The 26,946-nt window shown below is 37.5% G+C and overlaps 1 protein-coding gene across 3 annotated transcripts in view; it reads right to left on the minus strand.

Moving 5' to 3' along the window:
* Hdac8 (histone deacetylase 8) overlaps positions 1-26,946 on the minus strand; it is a 201,334-nt gene that overhangs the window by 81,008 nt on the left and 93,380 nt on the right. For all 3 annotated transcript variants that reach the window (XM_034486387.2, XM_034486386.2, XM_076918842.1), the window contains exon 9: positions 26,314-26,408. In XM_034486387.2, coding sequence (XP_034342278.1) covers positions 26,314-26,408 — 95 coding nt within the window. The remainder of the gene's footprint in view (positions 1-26,313; positions 26,409-26,946) is intronic.

Genomic DNA, 26,946 nt, shown 5'->3' on the forward strand with positions numbered 1-26,946 from the left:
CCATTAGGCACAACAGCACAAGCCTGCAATCCCAACACTTAGGAGACAGGAGACAGGAGAATTGTGAGTTCATGACCAGCCTGGGCTACACAGGGGGAGTTCTAGGCCAATGTGGCCCACCTAGTGATACCCGGTCTCAAAACAAACAAACATAGAACCCTAAAAATAAAATAAAAAGAGCTTTTGAAACTGACTGCAAAATGAAAAGTGTATTTAAATTTGTGGCTTCTATGTACTCCTTGATAGTACGTGAAAATACGTTCATGGAGAGTATACAGAATAATTAAACACATTTTTTTGAGACAGGCTTCACTGTGTTACCCACATTAGTTATAAACTTGTGGGCTCAAGCAATTCTCTTGCTCCAGTTTCACAAGTGCTGGGACTCCAGGTGAGCGCTATCGTGTGGAGCTAGAATTGAATTTTGTATACTGAAGTAAGCTGCAACTTTGCTCAACTCATTTAGTAGTTCCAGGAGGTTTCTGAAGATTACTTGAGATGTTCTATGTACACAATCCTGTCAGTTACAAATAGAGAGTTATTTTTTCCCTTTCTGTTTTGTGTGCTCCCGAGATGCAGCCTGCTGTGTCTTTCAGATATGCAAGGCTGAGAGCAGGGATGCTGGTCTCTTTTGCTTTTTCTATGCTATCTTTGTCTGCTTTAGGTGTCATACTAGCATCTTAATAAAGAAAGTTGGGAGGTGTTTCCTCTTTTATTTCCTGGAAGATTGTGTAGAATTGGTGTGAATTTGTCTTTAAATGTTTGGTAGCATTCTCCAGTGAAAACATCTAGGCTCAGAGGGCTACTTCCTTGGGGGGTGAAAAAGTTACAATTTCTTTAAGCAATACAGATATTGAAATTGTTTCTGATTTGGTGAATTATTAGAGTAGTTTGCATTTTGTGAAGATTTAGTCCATTTCATCTCAGTTGTCACGTGGGTGCATGCAGATTTGCTTGCTGTGTTGCAAGTGCTCTTCTTGGGTCTGCAGGGTCAGTGGTGACATCCTGTTTTATTCCTGATGTGGAAAATTTGTGTCTTCTGTTTTTTTCTTCATCAGCCTTAGTACAGATTTATTGATTTTTATGGATTTTTCCCCCAGGAAAGCACTTTTATTTCACTAAGTTTCTTCTTGCTTTATATATTTTGTACGATTTCTCTCCTATTTGTGTCTGGTTTATTTGCTTTTCTTTTCTAGTTTGTTAAGGATGCTGCTTTAAACTATTGATTAGAGACTAACCTCTTTACAATAAAAGATACAATTTTATAAATTGCTTAGTATTGCTTTAGCTGCATTTTATAAATTTTGACATATTGTATTTTAATTCAGTTTAATGTACTTCAAAAATCTCTTAGACCTATGGATTATTTAGAAGTGTATTTTTTGGTTTTTAGTATTTAAAGAATTCTCTGTCTTGATTTTCTGATTGACTTAATTTTTGCTAGAGAATACTCCCTGTTTGATTTTCTTCTTCACCATTGGTAAGTTTTGTGATTTTCTTCTTTACCATTGCTGGGTTTTGTTTAATGAATCATGATATGCTTCATTTAAAAAGATTTCATCTTTTCTATATTAGGTTGCCAAAATGTATAAAACAAAGTATGTCACTATATCCATCTGAAGTGGAGCATGTTTCACATTCATAATGCTGTGTAAACATTATCACTATGTATTTATTAGATTTTTCCATCACTTCCCAAAGAACTGTTGTATCCATTAAGAACTATCCCCCACAATCTTCCCTTTTTTCTGCTGCTGATTATCTCTGATCTATATTCTATCTTCATGAATTTGTCTACTGTAGATATGGCATAGAAGTAGATTCATACATTATTTGGAGTCTTGTTTTGCTTTGTTTCATTTAATGTAATTTTTTTTCGAGACAGGGTTTCTCTGTGTATCCCTGGCTGTCCTGGAACTCACTCTGTAGACCAGGCTGGCCTCGAACTCAGAAATCTGCCTGCCTCTTCCTCCCAAGTGCTGGGATTAAAGGCGTGCATCACCATTGTCTGGCTAATATAATGTTTTTAAGGTTTATTTGTGTGATAGTAGATCAAACTTTTTTTTTTTTTAGTGTTGGGATAATAGTTAATGCTTCTATCACATTTTCTTCATCTGTTCATCTTTTGGCAGATATTTGACTTGTTTCTACTTTTTTGATGACTGTGAATATGATCTATAAAGTTGGCACTGAAGTATTTGTGTGAGCCTGCATTCATTTATTATTTTTCAGCTATGGTCCCACTATGTAGCCCTGGCTGTCCTGGAAATCACTATTTAGATCAGGCTGGCCTGGAACATTCTCCCTAGCTGGAGAAAATGGGTGAGCAGAGGGTAGGTGCTATGGCTTGGGTCTTGTCAGCACTGCTTTCTGACTGCTCACATCATTTGAATCATCACCTCGCCCTCCTGCTGCCAGTCATGAACTGCTCCAACCTGGCACAAATGATGGACCAAAAGAAATCCTTCTTTCCTTAAATTGGTTCTTGTCAGATAGTTGCTCGTAGTTATGAAAAAATTAATAAATATACATGTTAGGAATGTATTTTATTTTATAAAATGAGTTATATATCTTCTGAGGTTAATTTGTTTGCTTCTAGATACTTCTGTTTTATTCAAGGTATCCAATTGGTTACCTTACAATTGTTAATAACATTCTACCATAAGATGGTTCATCTGTGTAAGATCAATAACTATGAACAAGATTTTGTTATTTATTTATTTACTTATTTATATGTATGTGTGTTTGAGTATGGGTATGTGTATATGAGTGTGGTATCCATGGAGTCCAGAAGAGGATATCATATCCCCTGAAACTATATTACAGGTGGTTGGGAGACTCGTGATGTGGTGCTAAGAACTGAATTCTGGTCCTTTCTGAGGGCAGCAACTGTTCTTTACCAATGAGTTGTCTCTCCCACCCAGGTCAATATTTTCTGATTTTAGTTATCTGAATATTTCTTATATCTCTCTAGCTGGAAGATTTTCTTCAAAGAAGCAAACTTTTAGTTTTACCAATCCTTTTAATTCTTCAGTCTCTATGTCATTACCTCCATTCTAATCTTTAGTTTTTTCCATCTGTTAACTTTGGATTTAGTTTTTTTCCCCTAGTTTTTCTAGTGCAAAAGCAGGCAGATTATTGCTTTGAGCATACTTCTTGCTAAATCTCATAACTGCTGCTATATTATGTTTCTGCTTTCATTCATCCCAGGATATTTTCTAATTTCCTTGGTGATTTCTTCTTTGATTCAGCCATTGGTTGTTTAAAAATGTATTTAATTTAAAGACATTTGTAAGAGTTTTCTCTCTTCCATCTGTTGTCATTCTGAAAGGCATTTTAAAGCTTTATTCATTCCATGGTACTCTTTGCATGGCATCTCTCAATCCTTCCTTCTACAGCCAGGACTTCATACATGCTTGGCAGGCACTCTAGCCCCAAGCCACAGCCTCAGCTCCTGATTTGAAGTCTTTTAAAGTGTACTGATACTTGCTTTGACCTAACATATGGTCTACTGTGGGGAATGTTATAGTTCTCTATCTATATGATTATTGAAATAGTGGATTGATGTTTTCAAGTATTTCGGAACTACATCTTTCCAGGTATACTATTTGCTTTATATATGCCAGAGAACTGTTGTTTGTTCCTGACAATTTTGATATCGTTTTGATTTGTCTGACAGGTTACTATTTGCATGAAATACTTTTTTCTTCCTTGTCACTTTTAAGTAATTAAATCATTGTATCTAGAAGTGGGTGTCTTATAGGCAACATTTTGATTTTGTTTTGTTTTTTACACAGGGTTTTACTGTATGCCTTGCTGGCTTTGAAACTGTTATGTAGACCAGGCTGGCTTTGAACTCACAGAGATCCACCTGCCCATACCTTTCTGTTTGCTGGGACTAAATATATGTGCCAACATGCCCAGTATTATTTGTTAAACAAAAATTTATTCTTTAAATTTCCGTCTTTTAGTTAGAGACTTCAATCTACTCATATTCACTCTGCTCACTGATTAGGAAGGATTTGCTTCCTTTATATTTTCTCCCTAGTTTTATCTCCCATTTCTTCCATTAGTTATAAATAGCTGGCTATTTCTAAAAAAACATTTTGGTACATTTTATACATTTTTAGTACATACCATTGAGTATTACATTTAACATCCTAAATTTATTATAATCTAGTTTTAATTGAGACCAACTTTGTTCCTGCTTATTTCCAGCCACTTCTGTATAATAGTGTTTTTTCAAAAGTTAATCATTTATACATTGTGTGCACAATAACAGATTTATAATTGTTTCTGTGTATTTGTTAGAGAACTTGACACTTTTTTCCTTAGCTCTTTAAGTGAAATCTCTTTAAGTGAAACCTGTAAGTGCGCCAAATGTATCTTTCCCACTTTAAGTTGCTTCTCTCAGGCATTTTGTCAAAACAATGCAAAACTGACTAACACACACACACACACACACACACACACACACACACACACACACACACATGAGATAGGGGATTACTATGGTTTAAATATCTTTTAATTTAATTTTAACAGTATTAGGAAGGGGATTGGTTGCTAAAGGATTGTGGGAGTGGGCTAGGTAGAATTGGAGTGGGTTCATGATTAAAAGGATGAGTTTAGCCTAACTTTTATCTTTCTTTCTTCTGTTCACTTGTCCTTCTGTCATGTTATCATGCACCATAAAACAAAGACCTTTGCCAGATGATGGAATCATGCTGTTGGACTCCTCAACCTTCAACACTGTGAGCCAAATTACATTGTTTATAAATGACCTCATCTACAACATTCTGTTATAGCAACAGAAAAACCATCTGATATAGGGATCCATTAAATTATTTATTCTTAATTTTTTTCTGCTTTACAATAAGTCCCATGTAGTCCAGGCTAGTCTCAAACACTATGATGCCAAGGCTAGCTTTGAACTTCTAATCTTCCTCCCTCCCTCCCAAGTGCTAGGATCCTATTTTATATATTACAAAATTATTGTCAATTGTTGAGGTGAATAGAGCACATGCAGAAAACAGTAGGAAAAAGTAGCAGAGTTATATCATGTTTAATTAATAAATAAAACATGTTAGAATTGTTTTGGATTAAGTGATGTTTATAGTAACTTTCAGCTCTTTAGAGCTTTCATAGTTTTTTCCCGTCATCCTATCTACTTATACCTGATTTTATGCCCACAATTTTGTTATTTTAAAACAGCTCCGTGCCTTTAGCTGTACAACTTCTTAAACTCGGCTTTGTCACTGCCCTTTGTTAAGATTTAAATCAACAATTCTATGTCTTCCCATTCCCCCACAAATTCTGAATCTTTCTAAGGTAGGAACTGGGTCTTTACTTCTGGTTTTATAGTGCCTGGAAGACTGCTGACACTGTCATCATTTAATGAATGATTGTTCAACCAACAAATGACTATAAACAAATATAAGGTTCATGTTCATTAGCTGAGGAAGTGAGTGGTCTGGGAGATTAGCTCTCAGGGACTGGAGTGAACAAACGTAGAGGCCAAAGGGGATAAGTCAAAGCAACTCAAGAATGGGAGTTCTGCAGTCACTCTGGAATAGAAGGGGCTACCCACAAATAATGAGCCTTAAATGCAATTGACATGCTAATGAGTACAACAGAAGCCTCCTATGCTGTTCAAGTAGGCTTAATGAATTTCTCTTATTCTCATCTAGTACTCAGTCAGTAGATACTGGATCACAGAGGAACCAGGGGGTTTCTTTTATACATGTAGAACTTAAGGCTGAAGGCATCTACCAAAGTAACATGTACATAGTAGGTGTTCAATAAATGCGCTCTCATGTGCTCTCTTCTCTCTCTCCCCTCTCCCCTCTCCCCCCCCTCTCCCCTAGTGAGATCTGCTAATTCCATTTAAAGAGACAAGGTTTGCTCATTTTCGCATGTCTTTATTCGGTATATTTTCTAAGGAGACATATTTTTTTCACCTTGGAAGAATCCCATCTTCTTACCAGGATGTTCTTCCTCCCTGGAAATCGCTTTCCTGCATGCATGTATGTTTATGTGTAGTTTACAAGGCTGGCTAGCTTCTGATTTAGAGTGTCTCATGATACAGTTCCATCTGGCCTCAAACTCAAAATTCTGTCTCAGTTCTCCTAAGTGCTGAGATTACCGGCATATGCTGCCATGCCTTAACCTGTTTTTTTTTTTTTTTTTTTTTTTTTTTTGTAATAGTAAGTGGAGAAGGAGACTAGTTTCAATTTGTATTGAAATTTTGTCCACAAGTGGCAAACAAGTCTCTAAAATGTTTTTCAACTAATTCTTCTGATTTGATTAAATGATGTAATTTGGAGAAGTCTGAATCTGTCCCCTGCTATGGTACTAATTGGGAGAAAGAGATCGTTCTTCTATACCACTGTGAGGAAACATCACTTTAGAAGGTGTCCTTCATGGAAGTACATGCTTATGGGAAATAACCATGGGATACTATCTTAAAAGGGGGAGATGCTTGCTGGTCCCAAAGGTCAGAACAGAGGGTCTTTTAAAGCACAGGTTTCCAATTCTCTCCTATTGCGGGCTGGTAAAATTTGAGCTGGAAACTTGCTTTATGGTGTCTCTTCAGACAAGGGCAAAAAGTATCCATCCACATTCTTCACAATATCACAAAACAGTCTCTAGGCCTCATATTGAAGTTCTCTACTGAAACCTCTTGGGCCAGGTCCACACAATCCAAATCATTCTCAGTAGCAAAGTCTTCCATGTTCCTACTAGGTTAGCCCATTATGCCCCAATGCACCTTTGCCTCTGTGCTATCTCTGTTACTTCTTTCTCTAAGTTCAAGCTTTGTTCCCACCAGTGCTCTGGGGCCTCCTCATAGCATATCCCTCCAATTCTTCTGTCTCCATTAAAGAAAATGGCAGTCACTTATGGATCCAACTTGATTGTTTATCAGGCACTATATGAATCATTTTACATACATTAGATTTTATTTAATCCTCAAGCAACTGAGGTACTACAGTGACAGAGCCCATAGCATAGAAAACCATATAGATTGGGTCCAGTTATGATTTTATCATTGTGATATGTGGTTTATCTTTGTGATTCTATTTTTAAAAACTTCCCTTGTGGGTTTGTTTTAATGGTTCTTTAATGAAACTCTCTACAGTTTTCTCATTGGCCCTATTGTCGTCCTGTCCCACAGTGTCCATGGATAATCATATTCATTCTAATGATTGTAACTCTGTCTCACGTGCTCTTGCCATTTTGGACGTCTTATTGGCACTAGTACTTGGCATAAAAACTGCTTTGCTTCTAAGTGCTCTTCCTTGTATTCATTATATGTTCACATCATCCAGTTACCCAGACCAGAAAACATGGCGACAGTCCAGATTTCTCCTTCTCCTTTGCCCCCAGAATTCAATTAATCACCACGTTGAGCTAATGCAACCTCCTAAACATTTCTTAAATCTTTTCCTCATCTCCATCTTCAAGTTCTTTCCCCCTCTTCCCTGATATATTGCAACTGTCTGCAGCCAGCGGGGCCTCTTTAAATCATCCTGAGTCGTCTCACTGAAACACAGATCTGACCACGTCACTGCCCTGCCATGACTCAGCCTTGCTAACAGGTACAGTCTCAGTTCTTGAAGATGACATTTGAGATTTCCTGTGGCTCAGAGCTGAACTGCTTAGACTGAATCTCGACTTCGATAGTGTGACAGACACTCTGAGCAAAGTATCCAGTATCCCTGTCTCCCTTTCCTATTGGACTTGTAGCTGTGAGGATTAAGCTATCCATGTAAGACACCCAGCATGGTGCCCGACATCTAAGTGCTCAGTAATTGTCAGCTGTTGCCAATCTCATGTTCCTCCACTTATGCCCTTCTCTTTACTATCTTCAAATCTGTGTCTGTCGTTTCCAAAATGCATCGCCGTGCTTCACAGCTCTGAGCCTTTCGATTGCTGCTTCCTTTCCTTCCTCTGTTTTCACACATTTTCCTGGCTAATACTCATTTCAGGCTTCAGCCCAGACATCATGTTTACAACATCTTTCCTGACCTCTAACCCACTCTCCAGCCCAAGTCAGACTAATTGGCTCTCTTCTGTGACTTTATAGACTCTGAGTATGCTTCTGAGCATTTAACACAGCCAACTGAAGCTGTCTGTTTATATGTTTGTCTTTCCTGCCAGGCTTCTAGCAAACGATGGGTCTTTTACTCCTTTGTATCTTCAACATGTACCACAGGAAATGGCTTCCTGTTTCATTGAATAACTAGTTAGGTATTCATAATTGTGGTTCATTGGGCCATGGAAGGAATATTTCTTTCCCTTTTAGTAACCTAGTGTTTCTTTCAGCAGCATATATGTCAATTCTATAACTAAACAATATCACTCATCCCAGCTCCACTGTCAGCAACATTTTTATCAATTGGCACCAACTTCCCACATGGTCTCCACACTTCCATTCCTTTGCTTTGGCAGCCCCACCCACTCCAAACAACAAGTGGTTTAAACTTGTATATGAAATCAAGTAGAATTTGAAAGAGGGCAAGGAAGAGTTTGGAGGGAGGAAAGGGAAGGGAGACATGATCTAATTATGTTATAATCTCAAAAAGTCATCTATTAATCCTGTGAAAAGCCTTCATGTTTAATGTTCAACTTTAACTTTCAATTTAGAATGAGATTCAACTCTTCGCCATGGCCTGCAGATTCTATAGGAACAGGGCCTGGTTTGTTGTGTACTCTGGCTCATGCATTTAGTGTCTCACCTGCTATCCCCAGCCACTGTGCTCTGCTTTCATTATCAAGAATATGCCAGGCTCTTTCTAGCCTCAGAATTTGTGGGCATGGCCTCTATATTAGGTTACTAGTTTCATTGATGTGGCAGTGCTGGTGGTGATGGTGATGGTGGTGTGTGTATGTGTGTGTGTGTGTGTGTGTGTGTGTGTGTGTGTGTTGAGAGTGCAGTGTTAGTTGTGGGCCTGCCCTTCTACCATGTGTGTTCCTGGGGCTGAATTTAGATAGTTAGGCATGAGAGCAAGCACTTCTACCTGATAAGCCATTTTGCTGGCACCTAGATTCTTTCGCTTCCTTTTTACTTGCTCACATGCCTTTCTCACTGGATTTTAAACTTCCTCAATGTGAGTACCACGCCTGCACTGTTTATCAGTGTAGCCCCAGGCCTTGTCGGTGTTCACTGAGTGACTGAATGACGTTTGAAGTAAATCAGCTGAGTATGGCAGGCAAGCTACAGTTTCCTTTGTTGTTTTAGGTAAAAAAAAATTACATATTTATCTATCAGTTTAATTGCTGTGATGTTTCTGACCATGCTCAGTACAGCTGAATAAGTTTTATGGAAGACCTATGCAAATTGAGAAAAAGACAGTTTAAGAAAATCTGCTATTTAGGCTTTTATGCTTGTGAGTAACTCAAGTATGATAATTATAATTACTATAAGACAGTGGTTCTCAACAGAGGGCAGCTTTGCTCAGCTCCTAAACACCTGGCAATGTCTGGAGATATTCTCAGTTGTCAAATTGGAAAGGAAAAAGCAAAGACTGTGCTACTGGCCTTTAGTGCGTAGATGCCAAGGATGTTCGGCATTATATCACCAGAAATACCAATCGTACTAGCCAGACAAAACAAAAAAGAAATATGACTACCATATACTTTGCAAAAAAGAATAGAATGGCCAGTGATGGGTATCAGTGTTCTCTGGGACTTTCCTAGCTCAATAATGAAGTATTAACAAGCATTCTTGTTAACTAAGACTTACTTCTGTTCTTCCAAGCCGGTTTTCTGCTAATTTTAAACAAAGATTCCACTGATGTGCTTTGGAAAATTACTGGATGCTCTGAAATTGTACCATAACTGGGAGGAGGAGCCATCCAGGACAACCCAAAAGACAAAAACAGGGCCATGGAAAGACCTTTGTGTTTCTAGTCCATACCTTAAAAATAACCAACCATCATGTTTTATGGAATGTGTGTTCTATAAAATGCTGATAAGAAAAGTGTCCTGTATAGCTTCCTGAAGTAGCAGGCAAGCGTGCTGAAGGCTCATATCAGCTTCTTCATAGTTGTCTGGATAACATATTTCACTGGGCTGTGACGAGACATGAGAGGCAATTTATATAAGCTCCAGTGTAATATCGGGCACAGACTAGATGTACAATGAACTTTCTATTTCTTCTTCTATGATTTTTGAGAGGCTGGACTAAAGAATGCTTTGAGAACTGAAAAGTGATGCACACTGTCTGGCTTCTAGTACATGCTCTGCAAAGGTTTGCTTTTCTGCCATGTATTCTTCACACTAAAATTCTGAGTCCTATCACTGAAAGAAGAGAACAGATAAGCTGAGAAATGTGACAGCTTTGGGCTTCAGTTGTGGTTGGTCCTTGGCAAGTTACTTTTTGTTGTTGTTGGTGAAAGAGGGATAATGCCTACTCGCCAGGGTTGCTATGAGACATGCATGAATATATGTGAAAGACCTAGCATATACATAAATAATGGGTGTTTAATGAATGTTAAAGTGGCTCAGTCAATAAAAGCCATTGTGGAACAAGCCTCATGACTATAGTTTCATCCCTGGAACTTAAATGAAGGTAGAAGGAAAGAATGAGCCTCGCAGAGCTGTCCTTTCACTACTACATGCACATCATAGCACACACCCTCCCATCATATGTATGTGTGTGTATATATACACACACATGCACACACAGATAAAATGTAAAATTCAAATATTCATGTTGTAGCATTTTTCTTCTTTATAGCTATCTTTACTCATATAAGGGGATCATATTTCATTTATATATGGTTTTAATGTTTTAGTCCATGAGCTATCAGTTCAAATTACTAAGGGAGTTTGGCTAAATTCATAAAGCACCCAGTATAGCACCATGTTCCATTTCTCAATTAGGCACTCACTGGGTACCCAAGAATCAGTATTGGGTAACAAGATCAAACGGGTCCTTGGTTGAGAAGAATTTACTAATGTATTTTTTTCCTTTGCTTGTTTACAGACAAGGCCTCACTTATGTAGCTTAGAGCAGTTTGGAGTTCTCTGTATAAGCCCAGGTTGGCCACAAACTCACAACCTACCTGCTAATCCCCTAAATGCTGAGAGTACTTGGTATAGTGAATGCTGAGCTCAGGCCTAGGCTGCCATCTCGTACGGTACAGAGTTCAGTGTTGCCATCGGTTTTTTTTTTTTTTTTAAATAAGATGAGATTGAACACTTAAAAGTCTCAAAAAATTCATCAGTTATAAAGATAATCAGGACATTTTCAATCTCAGTGAGGATGTCAACACCAAGATAATGAATATGACAGAATGATTTCACAAAAATATTTTAGTTAGCATTTATAAACACACTAGAAACAAAACAAAATACAGAAAATGTTAGTAATAAAAGTAATAAAGATATGGACAGTTTAGAACTGAAAATACAATAACTCAAATAAACATAGAGGGTAAGCCAAACAGAATAATTGGGATAAAAGAGAAAAAAGTTAGCGAACTTGAAAGCAAAATAATATGCAGTCTGAACAACAGAGAAAATAGACTGGCGGGGGGAGTTTCAGGTTAGTGAGACAGGACCATCAGGGTCTCACGGAGAAAGAAAGAAGGGCATATTATAAAAACATAATACTGGGTGGTGGTGGTGCACACCTTTAGTCCAAGCACTTAGAAGGCAGAGGCGGGTGCATCTGAGGCTAGCCTGGTGTACATAGAGTTCCAGGACAGCCAGAGCTACACAGAGAGATCCTATCTCTAAAAAGAACAAAACAAAACAAAACAACAACAACAACAACAACAACAACAACAACAAAAGACATATAAGGAAAACATCTTGAAAGCAGTCAGAGAAAAATCCTGCTCTACTCCTATAGGAATAGCTTGAGTGATGGGATTTCTCATCCAGAGCTATGGATGCAAGAAGGCCAGTTTCTTAAGTAGTAAGAGGAGATTGTCAACACAAAAACTCCAAAGACATCAAGGCAGGAGGGAGAAACACAACAAAACAAAACAAACTAAAGTAGCAGAACATGGCCCTAACATGTCAACAATGACACTTAATAGTAATTCCCAATTGTACTGTTTCTGATTTGTATTTATGTCTTGAAACAGTAACTTTTTGAATAAAAATAAAGTGCAAAATAGTCTACAAAACAGCAGTCATGCATGCCAGGTATTATAGCATATGCCTTTAATTCCCTCAAAGGCAGGCAGCTCTCTGAGTTCGATGCCAGGCTGGTCTACAAACTGAGTTCTAGGACAACCAGGACTACATAGAGAAACTTTGTCTCCCACCAAAAAAAAAATAAGAAAAAAGTGTGAGAGTGTGTGTGTGTTTGCCTGCGTGTGTGCACATGCAAGTACAGAAGCAGCAGGCAACTGAGGAGTTAAGAGTTCTATATCAAACAAATTTTCAGGCTAGAAACATGGCTCAGTGTATAAATATGCTTGTCATGTAAGCCTGGTGACATAAATTCTATCTCTGGAACTCATATAAAGGTGAAAGAAGAGAACCAACTCCACAAAGTTGTACAAACACACACACACAAAATTAAATTAAAAACTTCATTCCCACAACTATAAAGAAATGTTCTAAATGTTTAAACTAAAAAATAGAGATTGGCAGAACACATTAAAATATTACCATGGCCCAATTATATTTGGAAACAAAACAACTCAGTTAAAATATAATGAAATCTCAGTAGCATTCTGAGGCCATGGGTTCTATTCCTACCCTCCCACCCCCCACCAAAGTTTAAATATAATGACATAGGAAGATTCAAATAAAACAGCACATTTACTCCCATGTAATTCTATCCTGTGTATAGATTGGTTTAACCATCATCACAGACTATAGAATCCATCCGTTCCCACAGAAATCGTTGCTGTACTGTTTACCACAGGTGCCATATTCTCTGCCACTGGTTCATCTCTCATCCATGAAAATCATTAGCATGATTTTTCATTTCTATGATTTCTTTTTACCATTTACATATGATATAAATAGAATTGGGTGGTATATAACATTTTTATCCTATTTAATTAGTAAATTAGTGGGTTTTAGTGTGAGATTTCTACACATATAGATCATTATAATACTTTGTTCTCAGTACCCTTGCTGCCATGCCCTCTTCCGCTGGTCTCTTCCTCCCCCAAGTAGCTCCTCTTTCTGTTTTTATATCAGATATATTCCATTAACTTTTCTTTCCCCCCACTCCCTTTAGAACTCACTCTCCTGCCAGGCAGTGGTGGCGCACGCCTTTAGTCCCAGCACTTGGGAGACAGAGGCAGGCAGATTTCTGAGTTCGAGGCCAGCCTGGTCTACAGAGTGAGCTCCAGGACAGCCAGGATTACACAGAAAAACCCTGTCTCGAAAAAACCAAAAAAAAAAAAAAAAAAAAAGAACTCGCTCTCCTTTACAGCTCCCTTTCCTCATGTCCTACGTATATATTCATACATATTGACATTATGTAAGAGAGAAAACTTCATATATATATATATATATATGGGCCTGGCTTGTTTCACTTAACATAAAGGTCACCAGTTCCATTCTCTTTTCTGCAAATCTTATCATTTCATTCTCTTTTACATATGCTACATTTTCTTTATCTAGTCATCTATCAATCGGTATAGTAGCTATTGAACAGACCAGCTACGGACATGGGTGTACAAGTATCATTGTGGTATGCTGATTTGAGGTCCTTTGGCTTTACGTGCAGGAGTGGTCTATCTATCTAGGCCATATGGTAGTTGCATTTCTAGTTTTTAACAGGAACCTCCATACTGACTTCTGCATTGACTGCAGCCGTTTACATTCCCATCATCTGTGTCCTAATCAGTACTTGTTCTTATTGGTTTCCTTGAGGTAGAGACATTCTGCATGGAGTGAAATGGAATTGTAAAAACATTTCAGTTTGCATTTTCCTGCTGGCTAAAGATACTAAAACAATTTCAAAAAAAAAATATTAGACAGTTGCAATTTTTGGTGTGTATATATAGATTCATGTGTGTTTGGGGGGGTGTGGTGTAGGTCAGGGGTCAACCTTGGGTATCCTTCCTCTGTGGCTCTCTCCATGTATTTCTGAGACAGCCTCTCACTGGGTCTTGGACTCATTGATTTGGCTCATGGATGGCCTGTGAGTGAACCCCAGGGGTCTGCAGTGCTGGAATTACATATACTTAGCTTTTTATGTGGGCACTGAGGATAAAACTTAGGCCACCATGTTTACATGGCAAGTACTTTATCATCTGAGCTATCTCTCTGGTTCTGCACTTCTTTTGAGGCAACCTATTTATCGGTTGGATTATTTGTTGTTGTTGTTTTCTACGTGTTTAAAGTTTAGAGCTCACTATAGATTGTAGCTATTAAGTCACTTTCTGGTGTGTGACTGGGAAAGGTTTTTCTCTCACCTCACAGACTGGCTTTTCACTCTGGTGATTATTATTTTGTTGTGTAGAGGCTTCATGATTTCATATAAAATTTCATATAGTCCCATTAGTCAATTTTGGGGCTATTTCTTATGCTACTGGAGTCCTATTGAGAAATTTCTTGCCTATGCTGATATTTTGAAATGTTTTACTTCTGTTTTCCTCTGGCAGTTTAAGAGTTTCAGGTTTACCAATAAGGTCTTTGATCCATTTCTAATTGATTTTTGTATAAGATGAGCAATGTGGATCTAATGTCCTTCTTTTATATGTAGATATCCAGTTTTCTGAATACCACTTATTAAAAAGGCTTGCTTTGTTTTCCTTTTTTTTCCCCAGTGTATGATTTTTGACAGTTTGCCAAAGATTTGGTGGCTGTAGTTGTGTGAGTTTATTTTTATTTTTATTTTTATTTTTTTTATTTTTTCAATTTTATTCTGTTGGTCTATATTTCTGCTTTTGTGCTAATGCCACACTGTACTTGTTAGTATAGCTCTGTAGTACAATTTTAGGTCAGATCTTTTGAAAGTGGCTATTTGTGTAACTCCCTTTAGGTCAATCCAAGTTATTCCACACATCAATAGTTCATTGGTTTTTATTGCTGAATAGTATTCCAGAGCATAGATGGATCCTACCCTTTTTAACCATGTATAAATTACAAGACTTTTGGGTTGCTTCCAATTTGGGCTATTAAAGTTACACATTTATTTATAGTTTATGTGGATGTAGGTTTTCATTTTCTCTGGGAACAATGCCCAGGAATGTAATTGCTAGATTATATGGTAAAAAAAATTGGTTGTTTTTTTTTTTAAGGAAATAGACATTAGCATATCCTTTGATTACTGTTTACATATTATATTTTTTAGATGTTAATTTAAAATTTTAATTGACAGATAATAGCAGTATATATTTATAGGCACAGTGGTGTTATAATCTGATACATGTACACAATGTGTAATGATAAAATCAGGGTAATTAGCATTTTTAGCTCCTTCAACATTCATCATTTCTTTGTAGTGAGAACATTTCAATTCCTCTCTTGTGGTTCTTTAGAAATATATAATAAATTGTTGTGAACTGAAGTCACCCTACTGTGCTGTTGTTGGCTGAACAAAGGAAGATGAAAAGCCTTGCTTTTGCAAACCAGCGCTGCAACATCTATTTTTATAGAACCTGAAAATGATGAAGCCGAATCATCAGTAAGGGGTCTGACTCATGGAAGGAAGGGAGTCACTTCAAAGAAATTGAGTGAAATTATAAGTAAGAAATGGAAATATGATAAAAGTTATTTTTGTTACTAATTTATCATATAGTGTCATATGAAACAGATTTTTAAATATATATAATTCATCATTCAAGTTATAGCATTTTGGACCATTAATAAAGTAAGATTGAATATATATATTTGAAACAGAGTCTAAGACATTGGTTCAGTATGGCTTAGAACTGGTTGTGTAGCCCAGGCTGAACCTGAACTTGAAGCAATCCTCTTGCCTCAGCTTCGTGTGTGCCTAGATTCTACATGTAAGCTACCACGTCTGGTTAAAAGCTGAGGATTTCAAGTATGAATATCATAAACTCATCAAAGCTGGGCATGGCAGTTCATGAAACAAAGGCAGGAGGGGTTGTGGCAGATCCAAGGCCATCCTGATCTACATAGCAAGCCTTAGACCAGTCAGGGCTATGTAGTGCAACTCTGACTTAATAGGAAAAAAACCCAATAACTAATTAAATAAATAAACACTAAAAACTGTTTGTTAGCACTTTTGGAACTAGAACTGAAAAAGCCATTGAAGCATCTTATGGATGCTTCATGGATAAGTTTATTGATTAGAGAACTGCAGGCCACAAGCTCAGAGGACAATAGAGCCTTGAACAGTTGACACTGTTCATTGCCTACTGGAAGAAAAGTTAGTGAAAATACTCAATGCACTGTCCTTTTAATGATTGAAATATTTAACTTCAATAGCAACCCATTTTCTGAACTGTGTCCTTACCAACAGACCCATGTCAGTGCTGCCTGATCCACTGTTTTGCTTATATCACATGGTATCAGTAGTAAATAATCCTAACAGAAGACTTTCTTTTATGTGAATGATTAGACACAAACAGAAGTGGTGCTACAATATTTAAAGTGCTGAGTAACTTGTTTGAAGCTCATGGTTTATGTTGGAACACTGTTGTTTATGCTCGCATGGCACTTCAAAAGCAATGGTGAGGAAAACCGTTGGCACTGTGTACGGATTCAGGCAGAAGCATCAAGCATACCACTGGGGACTCTATTCTTTATTGCTATAAACCACTAAAAAATTCCAACTTTACTTGAGAATGTCTTTGTTGAAGCAATGAAATTGATAATTTGTTAAAACTTGCTGCTGCATTTGGTATTCATAGGAAGTATGATGAGGTGCTTTTGGTATAGACTGCCATGCAACTGCTTGTCTGTGTTTAAGCTGTGAGCATTAACTGGCTAGTTTTCATGGAATACTACGTTTGCCCAAAAGAACAACTGACGAATTATGATGATTCAACATTATGATTAAATATTTGGAATCTGGTGGATGTTTTGTCCAAAATGAAGTGAGCCTATGATTTTATGGTAAACAACTGATGTGTTTGTTGTCAACGATAAACAATTTGTGGTTATAAACAAAACTATGATTTCTGAAAACTTGATTCTGCCATTGTGAGCTTGACAGCATTTCAAAACTTAAGCTTCCTCCAGTGAATACAGTGATGACATCAATGATTTTTATGCTGCATAAAATGTATGAACATCTCGAATGTTTTTCTAACCCAGTGAACTGGTATTTTCCAAATACTATGTAAAAGGGGGGTGTCAAATATCCATTCAAAATACAAATTTAACCTAATAGTATGTAAAGATTCAGGCTCCATGCTGCATTAACATTAAAGAAATTAGCATCTGTAGAGTTTTGTTTTGGTGTAGTTTCAAGGAATGCACATAATGATCATAAAAAGTTATTAAAAATATTCCTCCCATTTCCAGTTAACATCCCATCCTTTTCATACCTGCGGAGCTCTGCTTTTGTCATATATTTGAACCAAAACCACATCAACATACTTTGAATGAAGAAGCAGGTAAGTGAGCTGTTACGTACTAAGCTAGAGAACAGGCAGAAGTCTTACAATAGCATTTCTTCTCATAGAATTTAAGTCTTAGAAAATAGTTCCTTTTCATCAAAAAGTGTTATTTACAGCAGGACAGATTGGATTTACTGTTTTACTTTAAGGAAGTTTCAAGTATTTTAAAATAAAAGTATCACTGACCATTTAAAGCAAAACCACTAACAGTGCATCAAAGAGTTTTTATTTTACAACATAAAAAAGAAGTATGTGGCTGCAGTAATAGAAAGGAAAGGGAGAAATGCAAGAACACTGCTGGAAGGGGCATGGAAGTAAAATAACAATATTTAAAAGTAAACTCTAAATTAAAAATTCATGCTGGGGCTAGTAAAATGGCTCAAAGAGTAAAGGCACTCGCCACCAAGCCTGATGACTTGAATTCAATCCCTGGAACACACATGGTAGAAGGAAAGAATAGACTTTCCTAATTTGTCCCTGATTTCCATATGTGCATGCATCATGAGATGTGCACACCCCTAAACATACACACACAAAATAAATAAAATATAATAAAAATTTGCTGTAAAACCCAAATCATCTATAAAGATCCAGTGAAAGTATAGCTGGTAAACAAGTAAGGAGATGAAATGAAATCCTGAAAAAAATATTTAGTATTCTTCTCATCTTCCTATTTGTCTCATCTGGTCTTTGTTCCTTTCTTTTGCATTAAGCTTAGCATGTACAAGGTCCTAGCTAGGTTCCATTTCTAGCACCATATAGAAAACAAAACAAACAAAATCTCCCAAATCATGTAATTAAAAGGGGTGGGGGATAAAGCCAGGTGTGGTAGTGCATGCCCTTAATACCAGTTTATTATTACAGCCACAAGGATCAAAGGAGGCAGAGGCAGGCAGATCTCTATGAGTTTGAGGCTAGCCTGGTCTACACAGTCAGTTTCACACCCAGGCCTATGTGTAGAAACATGTCTTAAAGGAAGGAAGGAAGGAAGGAAGGAAGGAAAAAAAGAAAGAAAGAGGGAGAGAGGCAGGGAGGGAAGGAGAGAGGCAGGGAGGGAGGGAGAGAGAAAAAAGGGAGGGAAGGAAGGACAAAGAACAGGTGAGATAAATAGAAAGCAAAAAGGAAGGTGGATATAGAGCTAAATTTATGAATTGGCTCAAGTAATAGGCAGAGATTATCATACTTGATTATGAAAGCATCACTGTATGTTGCTTATATAAATCCACTATATACATGAAGAGGTTAATACATTAAAAGTAAAAGGAGAGAAAAAGATTTATCATACAAGCAATAATAAAGAAATATGTAACAATATTTAAATTGGACAAAGTGGAATTCAAAACACTTATGATAACCAGAGATAAAGAGGGATATCTCATAATAATAAAGGAGTCAATTCATCAAGAAGACATAACAACCCTCAGTGTGCATGCATCTAATAACAATCTTTCAAAAGTATATGAAAATCCCAGGCCGGGCAGTGGTGGCGCACGCCTTTAATCCCAGCACTTGGGAGGCAGAGGCAGGCGGATTTCTGAGTTCGAGGCCAGCCTGGTCTACCGAGTGAGTTCCAGGACAGCCAAGGCTATACAGAGAAACCCTGTCTTGAAAAACCAAAAAAAAAAAAAAAAAAAAAAAAAAAAAAAAAAAAAAAAAAAAAAAAAAAAAAAAAGAAAAAAGAAAAAGAAAATCCCAGATTGATAGAACTTAAAAATAGAGAAATTAAAGATCATGGTTGGAAATTTTAGCTCTCATCAACTGACAAAACAAGCAATAAAAAATTTGGTATGATACAGAAGATCTAGACCATACTTGCAGTCAATATGACTTAGTTGATAATGCGAGGAATGTCATTCAAGATCAGTAGACCACATATTCTTTATAGATTATATATCAAATATTTTCTAAGATAAATCATATGTTGCCCATAAAATTGTCAATAAGCACAAAAGAATTGAAATGATGCACAGCATGTTCTCTGGTAACAACAAAATTTATTAAAAATAAAAAAACAAGGGCTTTGGAGAGAATGGCTCCATGGCTAACAATACTTGTTGCTCTTGTAGAGGACCTGGGTTGGTTCACAGCACACGCATGGTGGCTCACAATCACTGAAACTCCAGATTATAAGAGCCAGAGGTTTTCTGTGAGCCTATAGTCTCCTAGTAATAATAGCAGAGACTGTAGCAATAAAGTCTCACCAGCACAATTTCCCAAACATGAGCTAACCAAGGACAAAAACATACATGCTGACATTGGAATGATGGTGGAAAGCCCACAACGCCTCAACCCTACACAAAGAACTACAGGCAACTAAGGAGTGCTGAGAGTGGGAGAAATAGTCTTCCCCAGGGAAGAGCACATAGATTGGTTCTCTAATACCAAATGGTCAGCTCTGAAAACATACACCAAAGTAGCATTATACACACTGAGAAGGTTGCACTTACTTATTTAGGAATATATATGGTTATCCAATACCAAATGGGCAACGCTGAAAACATATATACAAGTAACATTATACAGACTGAGAAGATTGCATTTAGGCATATATATTTAAGTACATATACACATGTCAGAACAATTAATACAACAGAGACCATGAATTTGAAAGAGAACAAGGTGGGGGTATATGGAAGGACATGGAAGGAAGGGAGAAATGATGTAGTTGTATTATAATCTCAAAAAATAAAAAAATAATTTAAAAAAATATAAAAAAGCTCTTAAATATTTGACAGTCCATTAAAAAGAAAGCCTCTACATTTTAAAATAAGCCATATGTCAAAGGAAAAAATATTTTGCATCACATGAAAATTAAAAAACAAATGTATCAAAATTTGTGAGAAGTAGTTAACGTGGTGTTTACATAGAAATCTATAACTCAAAACATTCCTATTAGAAAAAAAGAACATTAAAAATTAATGGGCTAAATTTTGTTTTGAGACAGGTTCTAACTACATAGCCTGGCCTGAAACTTGCTGTGTAGACCAGGCTGCCCTCAAACTCACAGAGCTCTACTTGCCCTGCCTCCCAAGTGTTGGGATTAAAGGCATACACCATCTTACCTGGCCCAATAAGCTACATTTCTATTGTAAGAAACTAGAATAAGAACAACAACAAAAAAAACAACAACAAAAAGAAAGCACAAGGGAGAAAAAATAACAAAAGAAGCCAACAAAATCAAAAGCTATATCTCAGAAAAAGCAAAAGCCACAAGCCTGATGTCATGACACACACCCTTAATTCCACCATTCTGTAGGTGGGGGAGGTGAGCAGTCAGGAATTCAAGGTCATCCTTAGCCACAAAACAAGTTCTAGGTTACCTAGGCTATGTGTACCTAGGCTTTGTTACACATACACAAAAGTGGGGGCTGGTGGATGATTCAGTTGATAAATTACTTGCCAGGCATGTATGAAGACTTATGTTTAGTCTCCAGTACCCATATAAAAGCCATTATGTATTGATGATCCAGTGTTGGGGAGACAGAGACAGTAGGATCGCTGGGGCACGCACACACAAACATATATACACAAAAGAAAAAAGAAAAACCACACTTCAGGGAACTTGATAAGTTAAAATAATAATAATGATGGTGAGGGTGGTGGTAGTAATAGAAGTCATTACTACTATGAATGAAAGAAGGGATATCCCTACAGATTTGTAGACATTTAAAACAATAATAATGAGTAAAAGAATATATTTTTGAGAGACAAATTACCAATATGGAATTAAGAAATGATCATTAATGTTAGTAGCCAAAAAGCATCAAAAATCAAAACTTTTCAAGTAATGTTTATAAGACAAACTTTGTCTTGATATCAAAACCAGATAAACACACTGCAGGAAAACAACAGGCCAACTATCCTCATCAAGACATAATAACCTTTGACCAGGTTTCAGCAAACTAAATAAACAAGATAACACATCATGATCACATAGGTCTTATCCCAGAAACGCAGCTATTCTACATGAAAAAAGTCAGCCTGAGTCTTTATTGTAACTGAATAAAAGATGCTAGTTGGTGATATTAGTAGATGAAGAAAAAGCATTTAACAAAATTCTACATTCATTTGTGAGGAAAACACCTTTAATTAGAAATAGAGAACTTTCTTTTCCTAATAAAGAGTCTGCCTTGTGGGAAAAAAACCCCACTAGGGCTAACATCACACTCTACAGGGAAAAATTAAGTGCTTTGCCTCTTTGACTAGGAATAAGCAAAGATTGAGTTTCAGGGCTCAGTCATACATGTATGCTCCAATTCTCTCAAGCTTTCCCAGTTGTCATGTCTCTTTACTCCATGATTGTCTGTCCAACCTGGCTTCCCAGTTCATAAGGCTGACATTGACTCCCTGATTACTGGCTTTATGTCATCACTGTTTTATATCTCATGAGGTTGTGCACAAAGAGCAACCCCTAAATGCTTCTAGAATCAGCGCTGGGCGTGCCTTTTCAGATCCCTTCCCTGCATGGCAATGGAGAATTTTCCTTGGGATACACTGATTTCTCATGGCTTGGATACATAGTGCTTCTTACAAAAGATAGAAAGTTGGTACTAGGGTTGACTTATGTTCCCAGAAAGACTCCAATTTTAAAAAGAGAATCCTCTCTATGCAAATTCTGACATACTTATTTTACTTGCTTGCTTAGTTGTTTATTTAATGAAGGAATGCCAGCTAGGTGGGTGCTTAACATCCTGCTAAACACAGAGCACTAAAACAGACAACCAATCACAGGTGACCAGAAAAATGGCACAGGGTTGAGAATCGTCTATCTGAAACCCTAAATGTTCCAAAATCTAAAATATTTTAGTGTTAATCTTATATGAGAAGTGGTAATGACCACACCTTACATTGTATTATGCAAAAATTAAAATAGTCTGTAAAGTTATCTTCACACTATGTGTGTAGAAGGTATGATTGTAACAAATGGATTGTGTGTAGATTCCTGTTTTATTCCCAAGAAATCTCATTATTTATATACAGTTATACAAAGTCTAAAATTAAAACAACCCTACCCCCCAAACAAAACCCTCAAATCTGTATTACTTCTGCTCACAATTATTTTGACTAAATGCTGCAGGCATGTATACCTGAACCTTTTAACTTAGTCATATACCTTTTACAAGTTTATTCCCTTAGTAATCTATTTTCTAACAAATAAGCTTTCTCAATTAAAAATATTAGATTTATTTATCTTAACTTATGTGTGTATGTGTGTTTTTGCCTGCATGTGTGTACTGTATGTACACCACATGCATGAATGGTACCTGCAGAAGTTATAAGAGGGTGTCATATTCCCTGGCACTGGAGTTGGGAGCTACCATGTGGGAACCAAACTTACATCCCCTCTAAGAATAGCCCATGCTTTTAAAAACCACTAAAGTATTTCTCCAGCTTCAATTAGTTTTCTGAAAACCAAGTTCATATTTTTTTTCAGGCTCATGAGTGCAGCATTTAAGGTTTTTCATATCTGTCACAATTCCCACTAAAGCTCCAAGGGTTCCTATTATCTTATACACTCTATATTAAACACATAGTACATTTCTTACTGGTTGTGCAGCTTCTGTTCCTTTTGTGTACTGTATAGACTTTTCTCTTCATCACTTGACAAACTCTCAATCAGTCTTTGAAAATCCACTTCAAAGTTTCAGAGTCTCATTGGTTTGGTCTGGAACTTGCTACGTAGGTAGCTCAAGCTGTCATTGAACTTGTGATCTTCCTGCCGCAGTCTGCTGAGTGTTAGGGTTACAGCTGTGCACTACTACTCAGAGCTTAGCTCAGTGTTCTGATGAAAGAGAGTTCCCAACTTTGTTCCCTGCCCGTCCTGGGTTAGAATATATGACGTTGTTGCCTTAATAAGGGAGTAGTATTTTTGAGGACACTGGGCATACTTTGTTTGTGTAACTGAATCCAGATCTGAAAATGTCCTGACAAGTAGTAGGGGCCCCATAAATAATTGTTAAATGAATAAGGGAGTAAAGGAATAGCTCAAAATTTTGGCTAAAGGGTTTTTGAAAAACACGGGGATTGTAGCTAGACCTAGGAAGACAGCACAGGATTGACGAAAGGGCATTTGGAGGAGGAGGATGATTATTATCCTAGGAGATGGAAGAACAAAGTCCAAGAATGAGAGCAGAGATAGTAGGAGGTCAGCTGGGCCATAGCTGACTGTTGCAATAGCTTGACCTTGTGACTGTGCTGACTGTATTTCTCAAGTCCCTCTTCGGCTCCTGGAGGGCAGGGTATTCTGGGCCCTCCTTTGTATTCTCTTCACAGTTAATGCACATCTCCATAGACACCATTCTGACTAGCTTCTAATTACTTTGGGAAAAAAACCGCGTAAGGGTATTTTGCATGCATGTATGTCAATGCACCACTGACATGTCTGTTACCCATGGAGGCCAGAAAAAATGTGTCAGATCTCCTGGAACTGGTATTACAGATGGTTTTAAGCCACCACATGGGTGTCTGGGAATTGAACCTGGGTCCTCTCCAAAAGCAGTCAGTGCTCTCAATCACCAAGCCATCTCTCCAGCCCCAACCTTTTTTTTTTTTTTTTTTTTTTTTTTTTTTAATTCTGAGACAAGGTCTCCTAAATGGTCCAGGCTGGCCTGGAACTTGCTGTGCGGCCCAAGCTGGCCTCAAATTCACAGTCCTCCTTCTTTAGTAGCTAGGCTGCTGGACATTATAGGTGCGTGTGTTTGTGTGTGTGTGTATGTGTGTATATGAGGGGGAGAAGGTGGGGAGTGATGGAGCATGCCTGTCTAGTCTCACAAGTCCTACTCTGCATTTCACTGTCTGCACCAGCACAGTTTCCCATGCACAGACTTTCTCTCCAGCCACATGAGATGGGGGATAAGGTCTTCCTGACCTCTGCATCTTTTAAGACACCAAGAGTAGTACAGTTCCTAGTAAATAATGGAAACATAGAAAATATTGTTTTTATCTCCATTTGATGATCTGATTGCAGATCGGATATTTGTGTGCAACTGTGTATTGTGACACAAAACTTATATAGGCCTTCATACTGTGTGGTTTATTTTTGGCAATTTTCATTAAAATAATATCTCATTGTACCTGAAAACTGTCATTTCAATTTTCTTCTTTGTTCCTTCTTGGATGACTCATATCTCTTATACCCAAAGAATATGACAGAAGGGATTCACAAAGGGTTTGGACAAATATATGAATGACAGAGTCATAAGCGTCTGGATATGAGAAGTGTGGCACACACGAAAGGGAAGAAAGAACTTGCATTTCTGAACTGTCTATTAGGTGCCACGAACTGTGTCTCAGGAACTTGACATGCATTACATCTCATTTAATCTTGCAGAATGAGTCCATATAAGGACAGAGTATCTCAATCTATAAGGCCAAACCTACATCTGTTCAGGCGCATAGCTTCTCCAGGTACCAGAGGCAATATTCGTGTTTATTAAAATTTTATCACTCTTTTAATACAGATGAATCATTAGATTTGCTTTTGCTTCTGAGGAACATAACACTCACTCTCAATTCAGACTACTACAGCTTACGGCTGCTTTCTGACATAACTTGATCAGTTTTTGGCATCCCAGCGCTCTAAATTACAATGCAATCTGAGATATTCCCACAGCAATAACAGCAATTACATTTGTTCACAGCACTTACCTTTATATTTCATTAAGCTTCCAAATACTGAATAAAGGTAAGTCAAGTCAAGAAAAGAGGCTTCCATTAACCCTGACACTGGCAAATTGTCTCAAATTATAGCATGCCTTCTATTTGTATTTTAGACATATTGAGTGGTTTCTCTGAGTTACATATTATACCTCACCTATGGTTTGAAGAAAATTGGAAGCAAATTAGTTTAAGTTACTTCTAATTTTTTTTTTTAAAAAAATAGGGACTTCAAAAAGCATAATCTCTCAAGTATACAGCAATACATTTGGCAGAAATCATAACATTACAAGCAAAGCACTATCCCTCATTTTTGGGAAATAGCTGGAGAAGGTGGGGCTTCATGGACTGTTTTGTTATTTTAGGTCACACAGTCTAAGGTCTGTGGCTGTATCTTCATTTGTGATAACAATACTCCCTGCCCGGGGGGGGGGGGGAGTGTAGGTGGGAATAGGTGCGGTACACCTTTGAATTAACGATTGTCAACACCCTCACAGGTCCCAGATAGCTTCTATTACTTGTTTTGGGAAAACTAAAATAGACATTTCTGCTTTGTTAAGGCCATCTCATATGACTAGAAGAAATGGCAAGGGTTCAAATGGCATATTTCAGTTTGGTTGGTCCAGCCCCGATCTCTATACCCCTAATTGCTGGAAACCCAACAGACCTGACTTTCTTAGTGATTATGGTTCCTGAACTTTACATTAGCCAAAGACAACTGAGAGAACAGGATGACCGCCAAAGAATATGTGTCTCATCTCACCTATGGCACACCTAAAAACAACCCAAAACTTTGGTTATGTATTTAAAAACTAGTCCCTTCCCTTTTGAGTCTAGGGGCTGAAAATATGTACATATTCCAAAGAGTTCTTTGTGTGAACAGGTGACCCCTTCCCACAGTCTCTGTAATTAATTGAGAAATTAAAGTTGGTTGGCCTTTGAGAGCTTTCTTTTTTTTTAAAGGCAGAAGGTCTTGGCTATTTTGGAACAAGAGTCCACTATTCTGCCAAAACAGTGTGTTATTGTTATTGAAGTGTCTCTCAACAAAACGGTATTGAGTGGTGAGGACGTGATTTTGATTAGGTGGAATGACTCAGCTCTTCCCCTTAAAGAAGAGAGGACTTGTCAGAGCCTTACTTACCTCATGATCTGGGATCTCAGAGGATAGTGTTTTCCCTAGGATGACCCCGGTCAAGTATGTCCAGCAACGAGCTGTGTTGGCAAGGTTATAGCCTCCTGTCTCCACCAAGAATTGTGAAGTTAGGAAAGTATAGTCACAAAACAACAGGAGAAGGAAGGGGTGGGTAAGGAAGAAGAGAAAAGTGTTTTAATAAAAGGTCTAAAAAGACAAGTCCAACTTTCAGAATCCTACTTAGGTATCCCTTAATGATATTTGTAAACCACCCAGTGGGTAGACTTCACGGGACCAGTCAGATTGTGCATAGAGTGGAACTTGGAATTTCAAGGGCTACACAAATTAAAGAGGCTCTCATCCTCCAGCAAATATTCACCAGAGGAAGGCAAGCCCCTCAGTTTCACCATGAGATGTTAGCAAGACTGAGAACCCTGGAACCTGGCTGTCTGGAGGTGACCCACCCAATGTGATGGTTTTTCGGATGAATTTTGCAACAATTCTATAAAGTAACTGTTGGCTGCGATTTGTATTTTAAAGCTATTGGCAGATCTAGTCCTAAAGGCATCCAGGAAAAAGAAAAGGAAAGTGCTGACAGAAACAGACTTCCTCCTTTTATAATATCAGCATTCCTTTTCACCA

The sequence above is a fragment of the Arvicanthis niloticus genome, chromosome X (genome assembly GCF_011762505.2).
Source record: "Arvicanthis niloticus isolate mArvNil1 chromosome X, mArvNil1.pat.X, whole genome shotgun sequence".
Taxonomy (NCBI): Eukaryota; Metazoa; Chordata; class Mammalia; order Rodentia; family Muridae; genus Arvicanthis; species Arvicanthis niloticus.